The sequence below is a fragment of the Hyperolius riggenbachi genome, chromosome 10 (genome assembly GCF_040937935.1).
Source record: "Hyperolius riggenbachi isolate aHypRig1 chromosome 10, aHypRig1.pri, whole genome shotgun sequence".
Classification (NCBI taxonomy): domain Eukaryota; kingdom Metazoa; phylum Chordata; class Amphibia; order Anura; family Hyperoliidae; genus Hyperolius; species Hyperolius riggenbachi.
Genome location: NC_090655.1, coordinates 266,654,187 through 266,672,317, shown reverse-complemented (window position 1 = coordinate 266,672,317; position 18,131 = coordinate 266,654,187). Strand labels below are relative to the sequence as shown.

Genomic DNA, 18,131 nt, shown 5'->3' with positions numbered 1-18,131 from the left:
TGGGATTCACCCTCCCCTCCTTCCCACAGATTCCCTGATGGTGGTGGTAAGCTTCTCCCTTCCCAAAACCTTCCCTTGTGGTGAAGGTGGGCTGCCACCCACCCTCGCCCAGAGCTTCCATGTTGGTGATATTATTGCCCCCAGCCCACCGTACTCCCCCCTCCCCCCCCCACCCAGCGGTATAAACGCAGAGCATTGTACAGTGGAAGCCGTGCATCTATCACCTCTCCATCACTGTGAATCATCCAGTCACAGCTCCCTCTAGTGTCCGGCATCTCAGTCTCCTCACATCGCACACAGAGATGCCGGGCACTAGAGGCAGTGCTGACAGAAAGATTCAATGCAATGGAAAGGTGAGAGCTGCACAGCTTTCATTGCATGGTACTTTGCATTTATACTGCTAGGCAGGGAAAGCACAGATGGGGAGGGGCAAGCATTCAGGTTAACATACTCAGTGCTCAAAACACAATCTGGTCCATGTTGCAAAAAGTGTTTCTAGTGCTTCCTATAGGAAGCCCTGGGGACCGAATGGACACAGATTCCTCCACATGCCTATATGGCTGGTGCCCTAAAAAGCAGCCTTATTTTGTGAGATTCCCTTCACACTCCACAAATCACCAGCTCAGCATTAATACTACACAATCTGGGCTCCCTTTGTCTCTGTATATTTTATAAGGTGATGAACATCTGATCTCTCAGATGAGGATACAGCGGCAATAAGAATGTGTAAGTGACACCACATTGCTCTACAAACATAGGGAGGGAAGGTCAGTGAGGAGCAAATAGCTCTGACTTGTTTACAAATATAATGCAAATTGTGTGCAGATAATCACAATTGTCAGTCAGGAAATGCATTTGGCTGAATCCCAAGCTACATAAAATTAGGATGCAAGGCAAAGTTATAGTCATGTGATTGGCCGCCTGTAATGAGCACAACCTTCTGCAATTCCCTGCAGGCTGATAAGTAGTGATGCGACAGAAAATATAACTAAAAACAACGGCTTACAGCTCAATGAAAGTGTAATATATATTTTCTTATGTCAAAAAGGCACTTATGACAGCCACATGCAAAGGTCTGCCAGAAATGTAAAATCACAGGGCCTGAGGCCAGTGGCGTCTCTGTAATTGGGCGCAGGAGGGTGACGTCGAGGAGAGGGTGTGAAAAAGGCCAGCCCATATTCATCTAAAATATACCTGACTGGACATTCTGGTGGAACGCACGGAAGTCCGCGGTGCTATTGCAGCCTCTGCTCTGCCTCAGCGGCTCCTCCTTCTCCTCCTGCATAATTGACTAAGTTGCCTGGCCCCGCCTTCACACGTCATGTGACGTCGGGTCCGACACATCATTGGCAACTTCTGTTAAAATTTCAGCTTGCGGCTTCCTCCTTTGTTGCATGCTAGGAGGAGCCATTGTGCCGGAAGCAGTAGAATTGGGGACATTGGGGGACCGAGGCCCGGCCTGAGATGGAGTAATGTAGGAAAGAGGAGGGTAAAATAGTGGCAGCAGGGAGCGTGGTACTCAGCGGCCATGCGGCGGTAACTTATTCATACTGCGCCACTTACGCTAGCAAGCTCTGCCCTACCCGACGGCTGGCCACATGTGTGGTGGGCACACAATGGACTCTGCTGCCTTCTGCTTGACAGTGACGAGCTGCACCACCGCCAAGTACCACTCTTTCGCTATCCGCCACTTCCCTCCTCCGCAACTATTAAACTGGCAGATTGGGCGGGCGAGAGGCAAAACACTTGTGTCTCTCTCCCCCCTGTCATTCAGCCTCTCTTCTCTCTTCCTGTCTATCCTCTCTCCCCCGTCATTCAGCCTCTCTTCTCTCTTCCTGTCTCTCCTCTCTCCCCCGTCATTCAGCCTCTCTTCTCTCTTCCTGTCTCTCCTCTCTCCCCCGTCATTCAGCCTCTCTTCTCTCTTCCTGTCTCTCCTCTCTCCCCCGTCATTCAGCCTCTCTTCTCTCTTCCTGTCTCTCCTCTCTCCCCCGTCATTCAGCCTCTCTTCTCTCTTCCTGTCTCCCCTCTCTCCCCCGTCATTCAGCCTCTCTTCTCTCTTCCTGTCTCTCTCTCTCCCCCTTGTAGTTCAGCCTCTCTTCTCTCTCCACTGTCTTTCTGCCTCTTCTCTCTCTCCCTGCCTCTCTTGTCTTCTTTCCTGTCATTGTGCCTCTCTCTCTCCCTGCCTCTTTTCTCTCTCCCGTCTTTCTGCCTGTCTTCTCTCTCTCTCCTGTCCTCCTGGCTCTCTTCCCTACCTTCTGTCTACTAGTTGGTAAGGGGGGCTGCTAATATTTGGGCACCAGGCTGTGGATGGGGCTGGTAATACTGAGGCATACCTGGCTACTTAAGCTGGGGAAGGGGCTAATACTGACTGGGGCACACCTGGTTACCTGTACTAGGATACCTGAACTGGGGGCCAAACTAAGTTTAGGGACATATATGGCTTGGGGGGGGGGATAGTTGCCGCCTACCTCTATACTGGGGGCGACTATTCCAGGCTACCTATACTGGGTGCAACTATACCTGGCATTACCCGCTGTGGCTTACTTAGCACACCACACTCCTTTCCTGTGTGTGTGTGTGTGGAGGGGGGGGCAGGGGGTGTCATTCAATAACCAGCACCGGGTGTCAAAAACCCCAGGTACGTTAACCCTCCTGGCGGTTAATTGTTTTTGCCAAAAAGGCAAAAATCCTTTTTTTTTAAAAAAAAATTTTGTTTCATGTAAAGCTACCAGAGTGGTAGCTACATGGAACACCACTAGAGGGCGCATGTGTCCCTCTAGTGCAGCCTTTTTCAACCTTTCTACCCTGGAGGAACCCTGCAAATAGCTTTTGGATCTCAAGGAACCCCTGCAAACAAATTTTTGGTCGCGAGGAACCCCTGCATTTATTTTGCAGGAGGCATGGTCTTTAAAAGTATGTGTGGCTGTTTATTACACTACCCCCATTACACTGTCACTCATTATACTGTCTTCTGAGCCCTCAATTTAGTGCTTCTTGTTACAGTACCACCTATTATAGTGTGCTCTATTATACTTCCTCCACGATGGGGTAAAATGCCAAGGAACCCCTGCAGAGTCCTCAAGGAACCCTGGGGTTCCAGGGAACCCTGGTTGAGAAAGCCTGCTCTAGTGCGATCGTCGCCGGCATCAATAGCAAACAGGGGAACGCGTATATAACGCGTTCCCCTGTTTGGCTTCTCCTGACGCCATGGCGACGATCGGAATGACGTCATGGACGTCAGCCGAAGTCCTGACGTCAGACGCCTCCGATCCAGCCCATAGCGCTGCCCGGAACTCATTGGTCCGGGCAGCGCAGGGCTCTGGCGGGGGGGCCCTCTTGCGCCGCTCTGCGGCGGCGATCAAGCTGTACGCGCGGCTAGCAAAGTGCTAGCTGCGCGTACAGCATTTTAAATGAAGAAAATCGCCCCACCAGGGGCTGAGATATCTTCCTGCGCGGCATAGCCCGAGCTCAGCTCGGGCTTACCGCCAGGAAGGTTAAAGTGCTAGAATGCCTAGAGAAGCTGACATGCTGCGCAGCATAGAGAAGCTAAGCCAGCATCACACACTCTGCCGTGCACGTGGCCACCACATTCACTCTCTTAGGTATTGATCACACCACAAATCGACACCAGCATTTTGCGATTTTGTGGGCGATGTTTTTTAGCGCCTCCCGGCGATTTTTATTATAAAGTGCTTTTCTAAGCACTTTTGCAGAGCGATTGTGTTTTTTCCACTTTCTGACGTCAGTCAGGAAGAGAACTCTTTCACACGGAAATGAATAAATACAATGTAAGTGCTGGGGAAATCACTATACAAATCGCTTTTTCAAGCGTTTTATGATTTTCCTATACCTTCCATTGAGGCAAGTCGCCCCCAAAAGTGGTACAGGCAGCGCTTTAGTGAGCGGATTTTAATTGAACTGCTCAGATGTGAATACTCTCTTAGGGAATCATTGCACAAGCGCTTTTTGGCGATATTGAAAATCGCTGGCACTTAACCACTTTACCATGTATACCGCCTGGACGTGATCCTCGCGTCCAGGCGGCTGCTGTGCTGGTGAGGCGTGCTCCGCACGTGATCGCGGCACCCCTGTGCCCTCACCTGGAGATAGTTGAATGGGAATATGGTCCCCTTTCATTGATCTAAGTCCCCAGCAGAAAAACCAACTGACTCTTATCAGAGGCTGCAGTCTTCCTGAAAGTGAGAAGGACCGAAAAAAAAAAAATCTCAATGTGGCCATCTTGTGGCCAAAAAGTAAAACTACATCTACATACATTTTTCAATACAATAAACACACATTACATTTAAAATTACTGTAACAATAAAAAATATAAATAGTTACGTAAGGGTATAAACTTTTAAATATGCATGTGAAGAGGGTATATTATGAACATTTTTTACATTATAAGCTTGTAAATAGTGATGGATGCAAAACTGAAAAAATGCACCTTTTTATTTCCAAATAAAATATTGGCTCCATACATTGTGATAGGGACAAAATTTAAGTGGTGTAATAACCGAGACAAATGGGCAAATAAAATACATGGGTTTTAATTATGGTAGAATGTATTATTTTAAAGCTATAATGGCTGAAAACTGGGAAATAATGAATTTTTTCTTAATTTTCCTGTTAAAATGCAATTAGAAAAAAATAATTCTTAGCAAAATGTGCCACCCAAAGAAATGCTAATTGGTGGCTGAAAAACAAGATATAGATCAATTCATTGTGATAAAGTTATTAGCGAATGAATGGGAGGTAAAAATTGCACTGCTGTATAAGGTGAAAAATTCCCACTCGCTGAAATGGTTAAGTTCTAGTGGTCTCTGTCCCCTTAAAGACCAGAGACCGTTGGTACCAGAAACGGCGGAACACCGACGGATAACTATGAATCGCCGCACATACCCGCCGCAAGTCGGGAACTATAGCCACCAACTCTGCCGTCTCTATGACAGCAGAGTATCTGTGAGCCAGTCAGGAGCCAATGGGAACGGCTTACATTGAAAGACAGGGCCAGGAGCCAATGAAAGCAGCTCCTGACTGGCTCACAGGAACTCTGCCATCATAGAGACAGGCAGAGTCAGTGAGCTGCGGCAGAGGGCGTCGGAATTCAACGGCGAGATCGACGGAAATGCGCGCATCGGTGGCTGATTGAGATCTACGCCTTGCCAGCCAGGTAACCATCAAATCAGGGCGTAGATTTCAATTAGCTTGGTCCTAAAATAGTTAAAGAAAAAAGCTCCCTTAGTGTGAACAAGCCCTTATGGCCATAAAGTGATATAGGCCAGGGGGACTTCAGTATCCCGCAAAAGATCTGCCGTGCAGCTTATCACTGAGGCGGATAAGTGCTCTTCGGTGCAACATCTCCATGGAGCAGTCTCACACTGAGGTAATGAAATAGATCTCACCAAGTCCGTGGATAATGAATTCCGTGGGTACCCACTCCTGGTGTCAGCAGGGGAAATAGCACCCCAGCGCATAGATAGACTTGGTATCAGCTGGGAATCAGTATTTTCACCATAACTGGTGATGGCTAGTGATATGCAAATAACTCTGAGGTGGTGCAAATGGTATGCTAATTTTATGCAAAGTTATGCAGCTGCTACATTTGGTCCATTTCCAATCTGCATACATTTTGCATTAACTTGGAATTATCAGCAGCTCTCTGACCATCCCTAATGATAATTGTTCCTCCCCTCAGAATTCTCGAACTGGAAGTGATGATGTTTCTTTATTTGCAGGGTGGAGTCCCGGCATCAGGAACCTCTCAGAGACTCGTCTTTCTGTATCCACAGACTGTACAACGGATGATGATGTCACTGGACAAGAGTCTCCTGCAGATATCCTGGTGACCCCAAATATTCCCCCAGACTCCCCTCACCTGTCTAACCCTGAGGAGCCTCATATCCAGCACAGTTCTCCCCCTGCTGGAGGGTCTTATTCCTGTTCCTGGTGTGGGAAATGTTTTGTTAGGAGATCAAATCTTGTCAGTCATGAGAGATATCACACTGGTGAGAAGCCCTATTCATGTGCCGAGTGCGGGAAATGTTTTTCATGGAAAACAAATCTTGTCACTCATGAGAGAACCCACACTGGAGAAAAACCCTATTCATGTGCTGAGTGTGGGAAATGTTTTGTAACTAAATCAGCCCTTGTCAGACATGAGAGATCTCACACTGGTGAGAAGCCCTATTCATGTGCTGTGTGTGGGAAATGTTTTGCACAGAAATCACTTCTTCTCACACATGAAAGATCTCACACTGGTGAGAAGCCCTATTCATGTTTTGAGTGTGGTAGATGTTTTTTGAATAAATCACACCTTATCAGACATGAGAAATCTCACTCTGGACAGAAGCACTATTCATGTGCTGAGTGTGGGAAATGTTTTGGGTGTAAATCAGAACTTGTCAGACATGAGAGATCTCACACTGGTGAGAAGCCCTATTCATGTGCTAAGTGTGGGAAATGTTTTGGGTGTAAATCAGAACTTGTCAGACATGAGAGATCTCACACTGGTGAGAAGCCCTATTCATGTGCCGAGTGTGGGAAATTGTTTACCCGTAAAGCAAGCCTTGTCACACATGAGAGATTACACACTGGTGATAAGCCATTTTCATGTACTGATTGTGGGAAATGTTTTATACGGAAATCAGATCTTGCCATTCATGAGAGATCTCACACTGGTGAGAAGCCTTTTTCATGTACTAAGTGTGGGAACAGTTTTTTACGGAAATCAGAGCTTGTCAGTCATGAGAGCTTTCACACTGGTGAGAAGCCCTATTCATGTGCTGAGTGTGGGAAATGTTTTAGGTTTAAATTAAGCCTTGTCGCACATGAAAGAACTCACAGTGGTGAAAAGCCATATTCATGTACTAAGTGTGGGAAATGTTTTACGAGTAAATCCTACTGTGTTGCTCATGAGAGATCTCACACTGGAGATAAGCCCTATTCATGTGCTGAGTGTGGGAAAGGTTTTATATGTAAATTAGGCCTTGTTAATCATGAGAGAACTCACACTGGTGAGAAGCCTTATCCATGTTCTGTGTGTGGGAAATGTTTTTCACGGAAATCATATCTTGTCATACATGAAAGAACCCACACGGGTGAGACGCCTCATTCATGTTCTGTGTGTGGGAAATGTTTTGCACAGAAATCAAATCTTGTCAGACATGAAAGATCTCACACAGGTGAGACGTCTCATTCGTGTGCTGAGTGTGGAAAATGTTTTGGGAATAAATCAGACCTTGTCATGCATAAGAGCTCTCACACTGGTAAGAAATTTCAGTCATGTGCTGTGTGTGGGAAATGTTTTGGGTGTAAATCAGACCTTGTCACACATGAGAGATCTCACACTGGTGAAAAACCCTATTCATGTTCTGTGTGTGGGAAATGTTTTGCACAGAAATCATATCTTATCCCACATGAAAGATCCCACACCGGTGAAAAGCCCTATTCATGTTCTGTGTGTGGGAAATGTTTTGCACAGAAATCAAACCTTGTCACACACGAGAGAACTCACACTGTGAAAACCCCTATTTTCATGTGCTGAGTGTGGGAAATGTCAGTGTAAGTCACCGCTTATCAGACACTTGTGGTGAGTGTGGGAAATGTCAGTGTAAGTCATCGCTTATCAGACACTTGTGATGAGTGTGGGAAATGTAAATGTAAGCCACCGCTTATCAGACACTTGTGATGTGTGGGAAATGTCATTGTAAGTCACCGCTTATCAGACACTTTTGATGAGTGTGGGAAATGTTTTTGCTAAAAGTGTTCTGATATATTTTGCCTATTTTTTTTTTTATTTTTTTTCCACACAAGGGCCCATATGCAATTAATTTTTTCTCCTGAGTTTTCTCCTAAGTGGTATTTTAACACCTTGTCATAAGATGCCCTTGAAACCACCAGCAAGCCAGAAAATACTCAGAATAAGTGTGACAGTACTTTTTCACCAACTGTACCGTATATTCCGGCGTATAAGACGACCCCCCAACTTTTCCAGTTAAAATATAGAGTCTGGGATATACTCGCCGTATAAGACTACCCCTCTTCCAACGCACATCAAATTAAAATAAAAATTAAAAAATAAGGTACTGGTGCTGTGTATGAACAGATACTGGTGCTGTACGTGTTACCCAGTATATAACAGTATATAGTCAATTGACTTGTTGCATTGGTCAACTCTCCTTAAAGAAATCCTGAACTGAACATTAAAAGTCAAAATAAACATACACAAGTCATACATGCCTCCTGTGTAGTGTACTCATCAATCTATTTTTCCTCTCCTGTATCCTGTTTGTCCACTGTGATCAATGGAATTCTCCGTCCTCCATTTTGAAAATGGCTATTACCCCATAACAGCTTCCTGGTCAGCACACTGTTAAACTGTAACATCGTCCACTTGAGCCATAGGGAAACATGGACACATCAGTTCTCCTCTCAGCTGTAACTGACAGCAACTGATATATGACTGACAGCAACTGATTTATTTCAGTTCTGACAAAATGTTGTCAGAACTGAAAGGGATTATTGTCAGAAGAAAATGGTGAGCTTCTGAGAAGAACTGATGGCAAGGTAACTATGTAATGTTCATTTGAAGTTACCTCATGTGTTTATTTTAAATATTTTTACTCAGTACAGGTTCTCTTCAAGTAGACTGGTCAGCTCTCCTTGTCTACCCGTTTATCAGAGCGGTATGGAAGAATAGATTGCGCTCCCTCAGCAGGGAGATCTGAGAGGCGGTAACAGGATAAGGCGTATCACCCGGCATCAATGACACCCGGCGTATAAGACGACCCCCAACTTTTCAGAAGATTTTCAAGGGTTAAAAAGTAGTCTTATACGCAGGAATATACAGTAGTTACTTTTTTATATTGTGAAGTGCTTAAAAGTAATTTTAAAAAGAATATATAAGAATGATCTCCTAGGAGATAACATAGGAGAAAAAGTTATTTGCATATGGGCCAAGGAAGCATAATTACACAACATACACGGAGGACTGTTTCATGCTACTCAGTGTATTGGTTTGTAAAGCGTTCAAGTCCCTGAACTGAGGTGACATGGTGAGATAAATCTGGGCACATATAGTACTAAGCCTAGTTAGAACTTGCCTATGTACATTTTTTCTATTTTCCATGAGAAAGGTCGATAAACCAGAGTTAGTATTTATTCAAATTACCGTATTTTTTGGACCATAAGACGCACCTAGGTTTAGAGGTCTAAAACCAGGGGGGAAAAAATAGGCTAAACCTGGTGCATCAATGCTGCAGGGGAGTCTTGTGGAGGTTCTCCCATCGATCCCCCCCAATTATTTCCCCTTGTACATTTTGTGTTCCCTGTCCCTTCTGTGTCTCTTCTAGTCTGTTCCCCTGTGTCCTCCTACTGGAAGCGCTAGTGATTGGCCTCCGGGACCATCGCTTCCAGTCAGAATAGCAGACGGTGGTGATTGGATGGGTAATGATGCAGCTCCCACGCCTGATTGGCTGCACAGCGCTGGATCCAGCTGAAGCAAGTCCCAGTGAGCAGTAACGAATGCGTGGCTTCTCATCTCGGCGTGAGACTCCTGCTGCATCATTAGCTGTTTGGTAAGTATCGATCTTTCTTTCATAGACAGGTTAGCGGGGGGAGCTCATCAAAGCCCCCCTCCATAGCGATATTGGGCCTCCCTCTCTTTCCCTCCCTCCCTCCCCTCCTTCCCCTGGGCGGCACAGGACGACGTTGCGTCCTGCGCCGCCTCTGATAGGCTTCAGCCTATCAGATGCCGGCGATCCCCAGCCAATCAGAGGCCGGGGATCGCCGATCTCCTTTACGGCACTGCTGCAGCGCCGTATGATGTAAACAGCTGGGATTTCTTCCCCGCGTTTTTACAATTAGCCTGCGAGCCGCGATCGGAGGCTCGCAGGCTGTTCATGGTGACGCCCTCCGTGAACTGACATGGAACGGCCGCTCGCATGGTAACACCACTTCGACCTGCCGATGCCTATTGGAGTTAGGCGGTCGTTAAGTGGTTAAACAGACAATGTGTTGGACAGAAGAGGACACCGGAGAAGCAAAAGAGGATACAGGAGGGACAGAGGGTGACACAGGAGTGACAGAAGAGGACAGAGGAGAACATGGGGACTGATGGGAACAGAGAAGGGCACAAAAGTTATAATAATTGGGGAGAGAACATCCACAAGACGCCCCTGCACCATGGACGCACCAGGTTTAGTATATTTTTTTTTCCCTGGATCTTGTACTCTAAACCTTGATAGGTCTTATGGTCCGAAAAATATGGTATTATATATAAGATACAAGAAGGATTTATTCGCCAAGTGCAGTGGTACTGTACTCGGAATTGCTTGTGGTACACATGGCTTAGGCAAAGTACACGGCAACAGTTGTCCATATTACATATATGGCTACGATTACCCAAACTAACAACATTAACAATACATTTTATGACTGCAATTACTACCATTATAAACGCTAGCAGCATCTACAAGATAACCTTGACGGAGTCCGAGCAGCGTTAACAGTATGATGACATCACTGTGATAGTGGGAGTTAGATGCAAACGATAAGGCAGAAGAGCTGCACCTAAGGCAAGCATGCTGATTGTAGACTAGGAGGGAAAAGTCAGGCGTCTGTTGTTGAGAATTAAAACTGCCTGAGGGAAGAAAGAGTTCCTGCGCCTGGTGGTCTTGGAAGGGATAGTTCGGAAGTGCCAGATGGGAGGGGCTCAAAGAAGCGGCTGCCAGGGTGGGAGGGGTCACAGGAGATCCTGGTGGCCCCTCTTCCTCATCCTAGCCGTGTGGAGTTGATCAAGAGGTGGCAGGGGCGATCCGATTATCTTATCTGCATTTAACTGATGATTCTTTGCAGTTTGTCTGTCACCAGCCATTGCGCTGGCATACCAGACGATGACTGAGGAGCAAAATATAGACTCCGGTGGTGGCGGTGTAGAAGCTGCTCAGCAGCTCCCGAGGCATGCCAAATTTGTTACGCATCAGATATACAGTCACAATATGATGTGTATATCTGAGTTTACAAATATGATGACTGTTTTATTGCAGCAGCACAAAAATAACTATTTTTGGCTATTTCATTTTTGTTTGCTAAGCACTGCTATTACTGTAAATATATGTTATTAATGATGACTATTGTCTGAGAAATAGAACATTTTATCATATTTTCTCTTTTAATTACAGTCTAAATTCATTAGGAGTCGGAGTCTGTGCACTATTTCCTGACTCCGACTCCACAACCCTGCTGAAAATTATTATTTTATTTTTTTTGCCAAGTATGACAGAGTCATACCTGGAATTGCTTTTGGCATATATCAGTGAACATACAAGACTTAAAGAGACTCTGTAACTTTAAAAAGATCCCCTGGGGGGTACTCACCTCAGGTGGGGGAAGCCTCCGGATCCTAATGAGGCTTCCCACGCCGTCCTGCGTCCCACGGGGGTCTCGCTGCAGCCCTCCGAACAGCCGGCGACAGGCCCGACTGTAATATTTACCTTTGCTGGCTCCAGCGGGGGCGCTGTGGCTGCATTCGGCTCGGAAATAGACGGAAATACCCAATCTCCGTCAGGTCCGCTCTACTGCGCAGGCGCCGGAGACTTGCGCCTGCGCAGTAGAACGGACCCGACGGCGATCGGGTATTTCCGCCTACTTCGGAGCCGACTGCCGTCAGAGCGCCTGCGCAGGAGCCAGGAAGGTAAATATTACGTCACGGCTGTACAGAGGGCTACAGCAAGACCCCCGAGGGACGCAGGACGGCGTGGGAAGCCTCATTAGGATCCTGAGGCTTCCCCCACCCGAGGGGAGTACCCCCCAGGGGACGTTTTGCCGTTACAGTTCCTCTTTAAAGTAGGGCAAGGATACATTATAGCAGCAAAGTACAGTCACTCTCTGTAGGGTACCAGCAATGTTAAAATAAACCAGAGATCATAAAATAGAATCAATACATACCTGGGGCCTCCTCCAGCCCCTTAAGAACGTCTGTTCAGCCGCAATCTGCCCCGGCGACAGGCTCAGTGTCGTCAGTCAAGGTCTTCTATCATTTCTTTCTAATTACTGTTCTCTGGTGCATTTTAAGCTGGGTACACACAGGACTGATATTCAGAAAGATTGGATCACTGTGACGGGATCTTCCAGGGATCTCCTGATTTCTCTACATAATTTTAGGGATGTTGTTGCAGATCTGTATTGTTACGCCCTCACAGAGGAAGATTGGCAACTGTTTTACATAATACTATAAATATGATGGCAGCAATAGATAAGGTATTGGAAGTCAGATGTATTCCCAGGTCATATTATACTCCAGCACAAATAATGCAGATATACCCCAATGCCTCAGCGCTGCACCCCAAATGTAAATTAGAAGGAGATGATTGGATACAGGTGTTTGGGGTGGAGGTGAGATACAGGAATTCTGGGGTGGATAGGGGGACAGGTTATTGTTATATGTGTTACAATCACTGCTATAGACATCCCAATGCCTCAGTGCTGCACCCCACATGTAAATTAGGAGATGATTGGATACAGGTGTTTGGGCTGGAGGTGAGATACAGGAATTCTGGGGTGGAGAGGGGGGCAGGTTATTGTTATATGTGTTACAATCACTGCTATAGACACCCCAATGCCTCAGTGCTGCACCCAAATTTAAATTAGGAGATGATTGGATACAGGTGTTTGGGCTGGAGGTGAGATACGGGAATTCTGGGGTGGAGAGGGGGACAGGTTATTGTTATATGTGTTACAATCACTGCTATAGGCACCCCAATGCCTCAGTGCTGCACCCCACATGTAAATTAGGAGATGATTGGATACAGGTGTTTGGGCTGGAGGTGAGATACAGGAATTCTGGGGTGGAGAGGGGGACAGGTTATTGTTATATGTGTTACAATCACTGCTATAGGCACCCCAATGCCTCAGTGCTGCACCCCACATGTAAATTAGGAGATGATTGGATACAGGTGTTTGGGCTGGAGGTGAGATACAGGAATTCTGGGGTGGAGAGGGGGACAGGTTATTGTTATATGTATTACAGTCACTGCTATAGAGTGTGGTATGGCAGATACATAGATGACCTGCTAAACATCTGGGACGGCATGCGTGACGAAGCTCAGCAATTTGTTGAGTTCCTCAATGTAAACAACTTGAACTTTGCGTTCACTTTTCAGTGGTCACCCCTAGAGGTCAACTATCTTGACCTCATTCTTAGGGGTGATCCTTCCTCAGCCTCTGTGGTCTCCAGCACGTACTGCAAGCCCTGCAGTGGCAACTTCACCCTGAGGGCTAATAGTTGTCACCCGTCTCATACCATCCGTGCGGTTCCGGTGGGTGAGCCTATCCGGGCGCGCAGGAATTGCTCTGACGCCTCGGCCCCTGGGGTGGAGTTGGGCGTTGTGGGTGCTCGTCTTGCGGAGCGTGGGTATCCGAGGTGGATGATAGAGAGGGGAAGAAGGCAGGCCCTGGTGAGAACTAGAGAGGAACTTTTAATTTCCAGTCCTCGTGAGATGTTGCCACGGTCAAACAGTGACACAGTTTTTGTGACTACCTATAGCCAAGAATACAAACAGATTGTACAGATTGTGAGGAAATGTCTACCGGTGTTGCAGGCCGATGATACTCTTAAAGGGAACCAGAGATGCCAGGAAAAAAGATTTTATACATACCTGGGGCTTTCTCCAGCCCCATACGCACGGATCGCTCCCACGCCGCCGTCCTCCGCTTCCTGTATCAGCCAGTTCCGGCCAGTCGGCGTCAGTACGCGGCCAATTGTCCGCATCACCGGGGCTCCCAGCATACCATTACAGGTGCGGCTGCATACTGCGCAGCCGCACGCGTAAGGGTATGCTGGGAGCCCCTGTGATGCGGACAATTGGCCACGTCCGCCAGAAGTGACGGGACCCGGTACCGGCGGATCCAGGAAGCGGAGGATGGCGGCGTGCGAGCAATCCAGGCTTATGGGGCTGGAAGAAGCCCCAGGTATGTATGAAATCTTTTTTTTCATTTTCTAAGTCCGGCATCTCTGGTTCCCTTTAATGTGATTCTCAAACAGGGAGTCAGATTCGCTAGTAGAAAGGCTCCTACACTCGGGAGTATTTTATCCCCTAGTTTGTTTTCCAGCAGTACCCAACGCCCATGTTGGCTAACTACTCGCGGCTCATATAGATGGAACTTTTCAACTTGCAACTATTGTGTTGTACATCAATCCATTTCCTCTATTAACTCTTTTTCTAATGGGAAAATTTTTCCTATGAAACAATATATTAACTGTCACACTAAGTCCGAGGTTTATTTGATTTCATGTTCCTCATGTAATGTGCAATATGTGGGGTGTACTACCCGTCACCTTAGACAACGAATAGGGGAGCATTATAGGGGATCCGGGTGGCTTAATATGGAGGTATCCCATGTGGCCAAACATTTTAGATCGGTCCACTCAGGCGATATGTCCTCTTTTTCATTTCAAGGTATTGAGCGTGTCCAGAGACCTATGAGAGGGGGAGACGTGTCCAGAGACCCATGAGAGGGGGAGATGTGTCCAGAGACCCATGAGATAGGGAGACGTTCACAAACGTCTCCTCACTCACGAGGCATACTGGATTTTTCAGTTAGGGACCCGCTCGCCGAGAGGCCTTAACGCTAGGTGGGACCTTAACTCGTTCACTTAATGTGGGTGTACTATATATATTACCGCTTGTATATACTTTTATGAAAACTGTTGCATTTATTGCTGCGTAATACCATGCCGTGTCCAATCATATGTATGTACATTTTTACTCTTGTATTGTGTTTTTATGTATTGATTACATTGTTAGAGGATGTTCCTCAGTTTTTATGTACACACCTCTTTGTTTTTGGGTGGGGTCTGATCATGTGTTACTGGGTGTGGCTCCATCTTTTATATGGTTCACCTCTGTTCATATGCACCTATGCTATGATTAAGGGCGTTTAACGTCCGAAACATGTCAGCATGTGGTGATGGATTTTAGCCAGTCTTGTGCTTGATTCAATAAAGGTATTACGATTCTACCGACTTTGTGCGGAAATTCACTTTCTTCAGATCTGGATTTGGGGTCCGAGAAGCCCGGTTTCCTGCACTGTCGGTGGACGGAGGTTTGCGAGCGGATTTCCACCTTTTCAATTCTGGGGTGGAGAGGGGGACAGGTTATTGTTATATGTGTTACAGTCACTGCTATAGACATCCCAATGCCTCAGTGCTGCACCCCAGATGTAAATTAGAAGGAGATGATTGGATACAGGTGTTTGGGCTGGAGGTGAGATACAGGAATTCTGGGGTGGAGAGGGGGACAGGTTATTGTTATATGTGTTACAATCACTGCTATAGACAAATGTGGGAAGCTGTTGCTGGAAACGATTCTGTGTTATGTAACAATATAAATCCTATTAGAATGGAAATCTGATGCATCTCCAAGTATCTCTCCTGTGATTAAAGCTGCTAATAAAGTTATTCCTCTGGATAATGTGCTGAATATCAGCTGTATATTGTTCCCACAGTGTGACGTGTTTTGTTCCTCTGCATGGAATGTAAGATGTACTATTATCTGCATCAATCACATTTATGTAATAAATAAATTGCATTGTTATAATGAATGAGGCCATTCTAAGCTCAGTGTTTGTAGCCAGAGGTCTCTGTAACATTCCAAGTCTGTAGTCTGTCACTGGGCATGGGCAATGACATGCAAATAATTCTGAGTTGATGCAAAATCCAGCAAAATGTTTGTTAATGTATGCAGCCTGAACATGGACCAGTCGGTAGGCGTGGCCTGACACCTAAGAGTATGGATGTCTAGTCCCTGAGCTTTCTCCCCAGTCTCCCTACAAGGGCCCTCTTCTCCACTGCTGCTGATTTTTCATAAGGGACTCTCCTTCATAGGTCCCCCTAAGGCTGCACATAACTTTAATAAGCCACTGGATCTCCCGTCCACACCGCTGGTCGTGCTTCACTCTCGGATCGCAAAACTACGAAAGGCCCTAGCTTCATAGCTGCCGCTAGGCCTCAAAGTCGGAAATCACTGCCAGGCTACTCTGAGAGGCGCTGGATACCCCAAATGGTCCATGAAGACCCCAAATGGCACCACAATCCGCAGCATCCACTCCTGCTACCCTGCTCTGCCTCCAATTAAAGGTACAGAACTCCAGATTGTATCCACATGGCTCATTTGTCCCATAGGTGCCTGAGACTGTCCTGACACCTCCACCTACTCTCCCTTGCTTCACCTCTCACATTTGTGTACTGGGCAGCGCAGTAGCATAGTGAATAGCACTCATGCCTTGCAGCGCTGGGTTCCTAGTTCGAGTTTATATGTCCTCCGGTGTCGGTGTGTGTTTCCTTCAAGCACTGTGGTTTCCTCCCTCATCCCAACAACATACAGATAGGCTTCCCCTCAAACTGGATATAGACTGCAATACATATACTGCACCAGGGGTCCCCAACCTTATACCGGCCCGGGGACCACTTTCTGACCAAAATTTTCTCCAAGGACAGGTATGTCCTAGTGGACAGTGTCGGGCGCAGCGGATTACGTGGTAGTATAGTGGTTAAGTGAGTTACCTACCACACACTCGGACCTGGGTTCTATCCCCAGCCAATGTGAGTTGGCTTTTGACATGCTACAAATCCTTAAGCAAGCTAATTTTTCTTTTGGATACATCATAATGGTACATACTAGGCTGGCTTCAGCATGTAGTGGTGGTATAGTGGTTAAGTGAGTTACCTACCACACACTCAGACCTGGGTTCTATTCCCAGCCAATGTGAGTTGGCTTTTGACATGCTACAAATCCTTAAGCAAGCTATTTTTTCTCTTGGATACATCATAATGGTACATGCTAGGCTGGCTTCAGCATGTAGTGTTGGTGGTGGTATAGTGGTTAAGTGAGCTACCGACCACACACTCAGACCTGGGTTCTATTCCCAGCCAAGGTATGTAAACTGGCTTTTGAAATATTACAGTTCCCTGGAAGACGAGATCCTCCTCGCTCCGGGATGAGGGAGAGAGGGAGAAGGAATAACAATCAGCTAGGAACAAACCTACAAGATCCTAACTAAACTCTCCCTAGCAGAGTCTGTCAGCAGCTGTCCCTTAACCAATTACTGTAGACAGACGACTGAGTAAAACCGGAGAACCTTGCCTTTTATAAGGGGGGGTGGGGCTCCAGGAGTGAGTGCAGTCTGATTGGTGACAATGTGCCTGCTGACTGTGATGTAGAGGGTCAAAGTTCTTCTCAATGGAGCATTATAGGGTGAATCGAACTTCCGCAAAAGTTCGCCCGCGAACCGTTCAGGCCATCTCTTATTCTAATAAAACAAAGCTCTCAGGTTAAGGCATTAGATCACGCCCTGGATCTGAACGGCAGGTACGTTATACTTAAAGGATACCAGAGCCAAATAAACCTAGAGAACTGGAGGGGGGGGGGGGACAGGCATATACTGTCACCTGTCCTGATGCCTACCGATCCCACCGTTCTCCTCTCTGACCCCCCACCCCATATCTTGCCTAAATGCCCCCTAGGATTCACTTCCGTGTTAACGGAGTTGGGCTTTACCGCACAGGCACTCACCGGGCTGCACGCGGCTTACAGCCTGTGCCCGTGAGCACACTACACATCCGTATGATGTCATGCAAATTATGTAGTCATGTCATGTGCCCGGGCCACGGGTGTGCAGTATAAGATTTGCGTAGCCAGTGCCTGCACAGTAAAGCCCAATTTTGGCAGCCCAAAAGAGGATCCTGGGGGCTTTTAGGCAAGATACGGGGGGCAGAGAGGAGAATGGTTGCTCTAGGTTTATGTGGCTCTAGTATCCTTTAAATGTGGATCATCAAAGAAAAGAAACACGTTCCATCAGACACTGCAGTTGATTCGTATTTATTTGAAATTCAAGCGTGATGTGAATTGCACCTGCCGTTTCGCACGGCGGTGCTTCTTCCGAGGCTGATCCACCTCGGAAGAAGCACCGCCGTGCGAAACGGCTGTTAGGCTTTCATTTTTGCCCTGCACCCACCACCGCCACCCTCTGATATGGTAGGACATCTATCACATGTACAAATACTGACTCTGTCTTCATATCCTTTAAATGTGCCTTAGGTGGCATGCAGTTTGTGTTAGCCAATATGTAAG

The 18,131-nt window shown here is 46.7% G+C and overlaps 1 protein-coding gene across 1 annotated transcript in view; it reads left to right on the top strand.

The window, feature by feature from the left end:
* LOC137537164 (zinc finger protein 850-like) overlaps window positions 1-18,131 on the top strand; it is a 62,347-nt gene that overhangs the window by 17,288 nt on the left and 26,928 nt on the right. Inside the window, exon 3 of the mRNA XM_068259286.1 lies at window positions 5,739-7,539. Coding sequence (XP_068115387.1) covers window positions 5,739-7,539 — 1,801 coding nt within the window. The remainder of the gene's footprint in view (window positions 1-5,738; window positions 7,540-18,131) is intronic.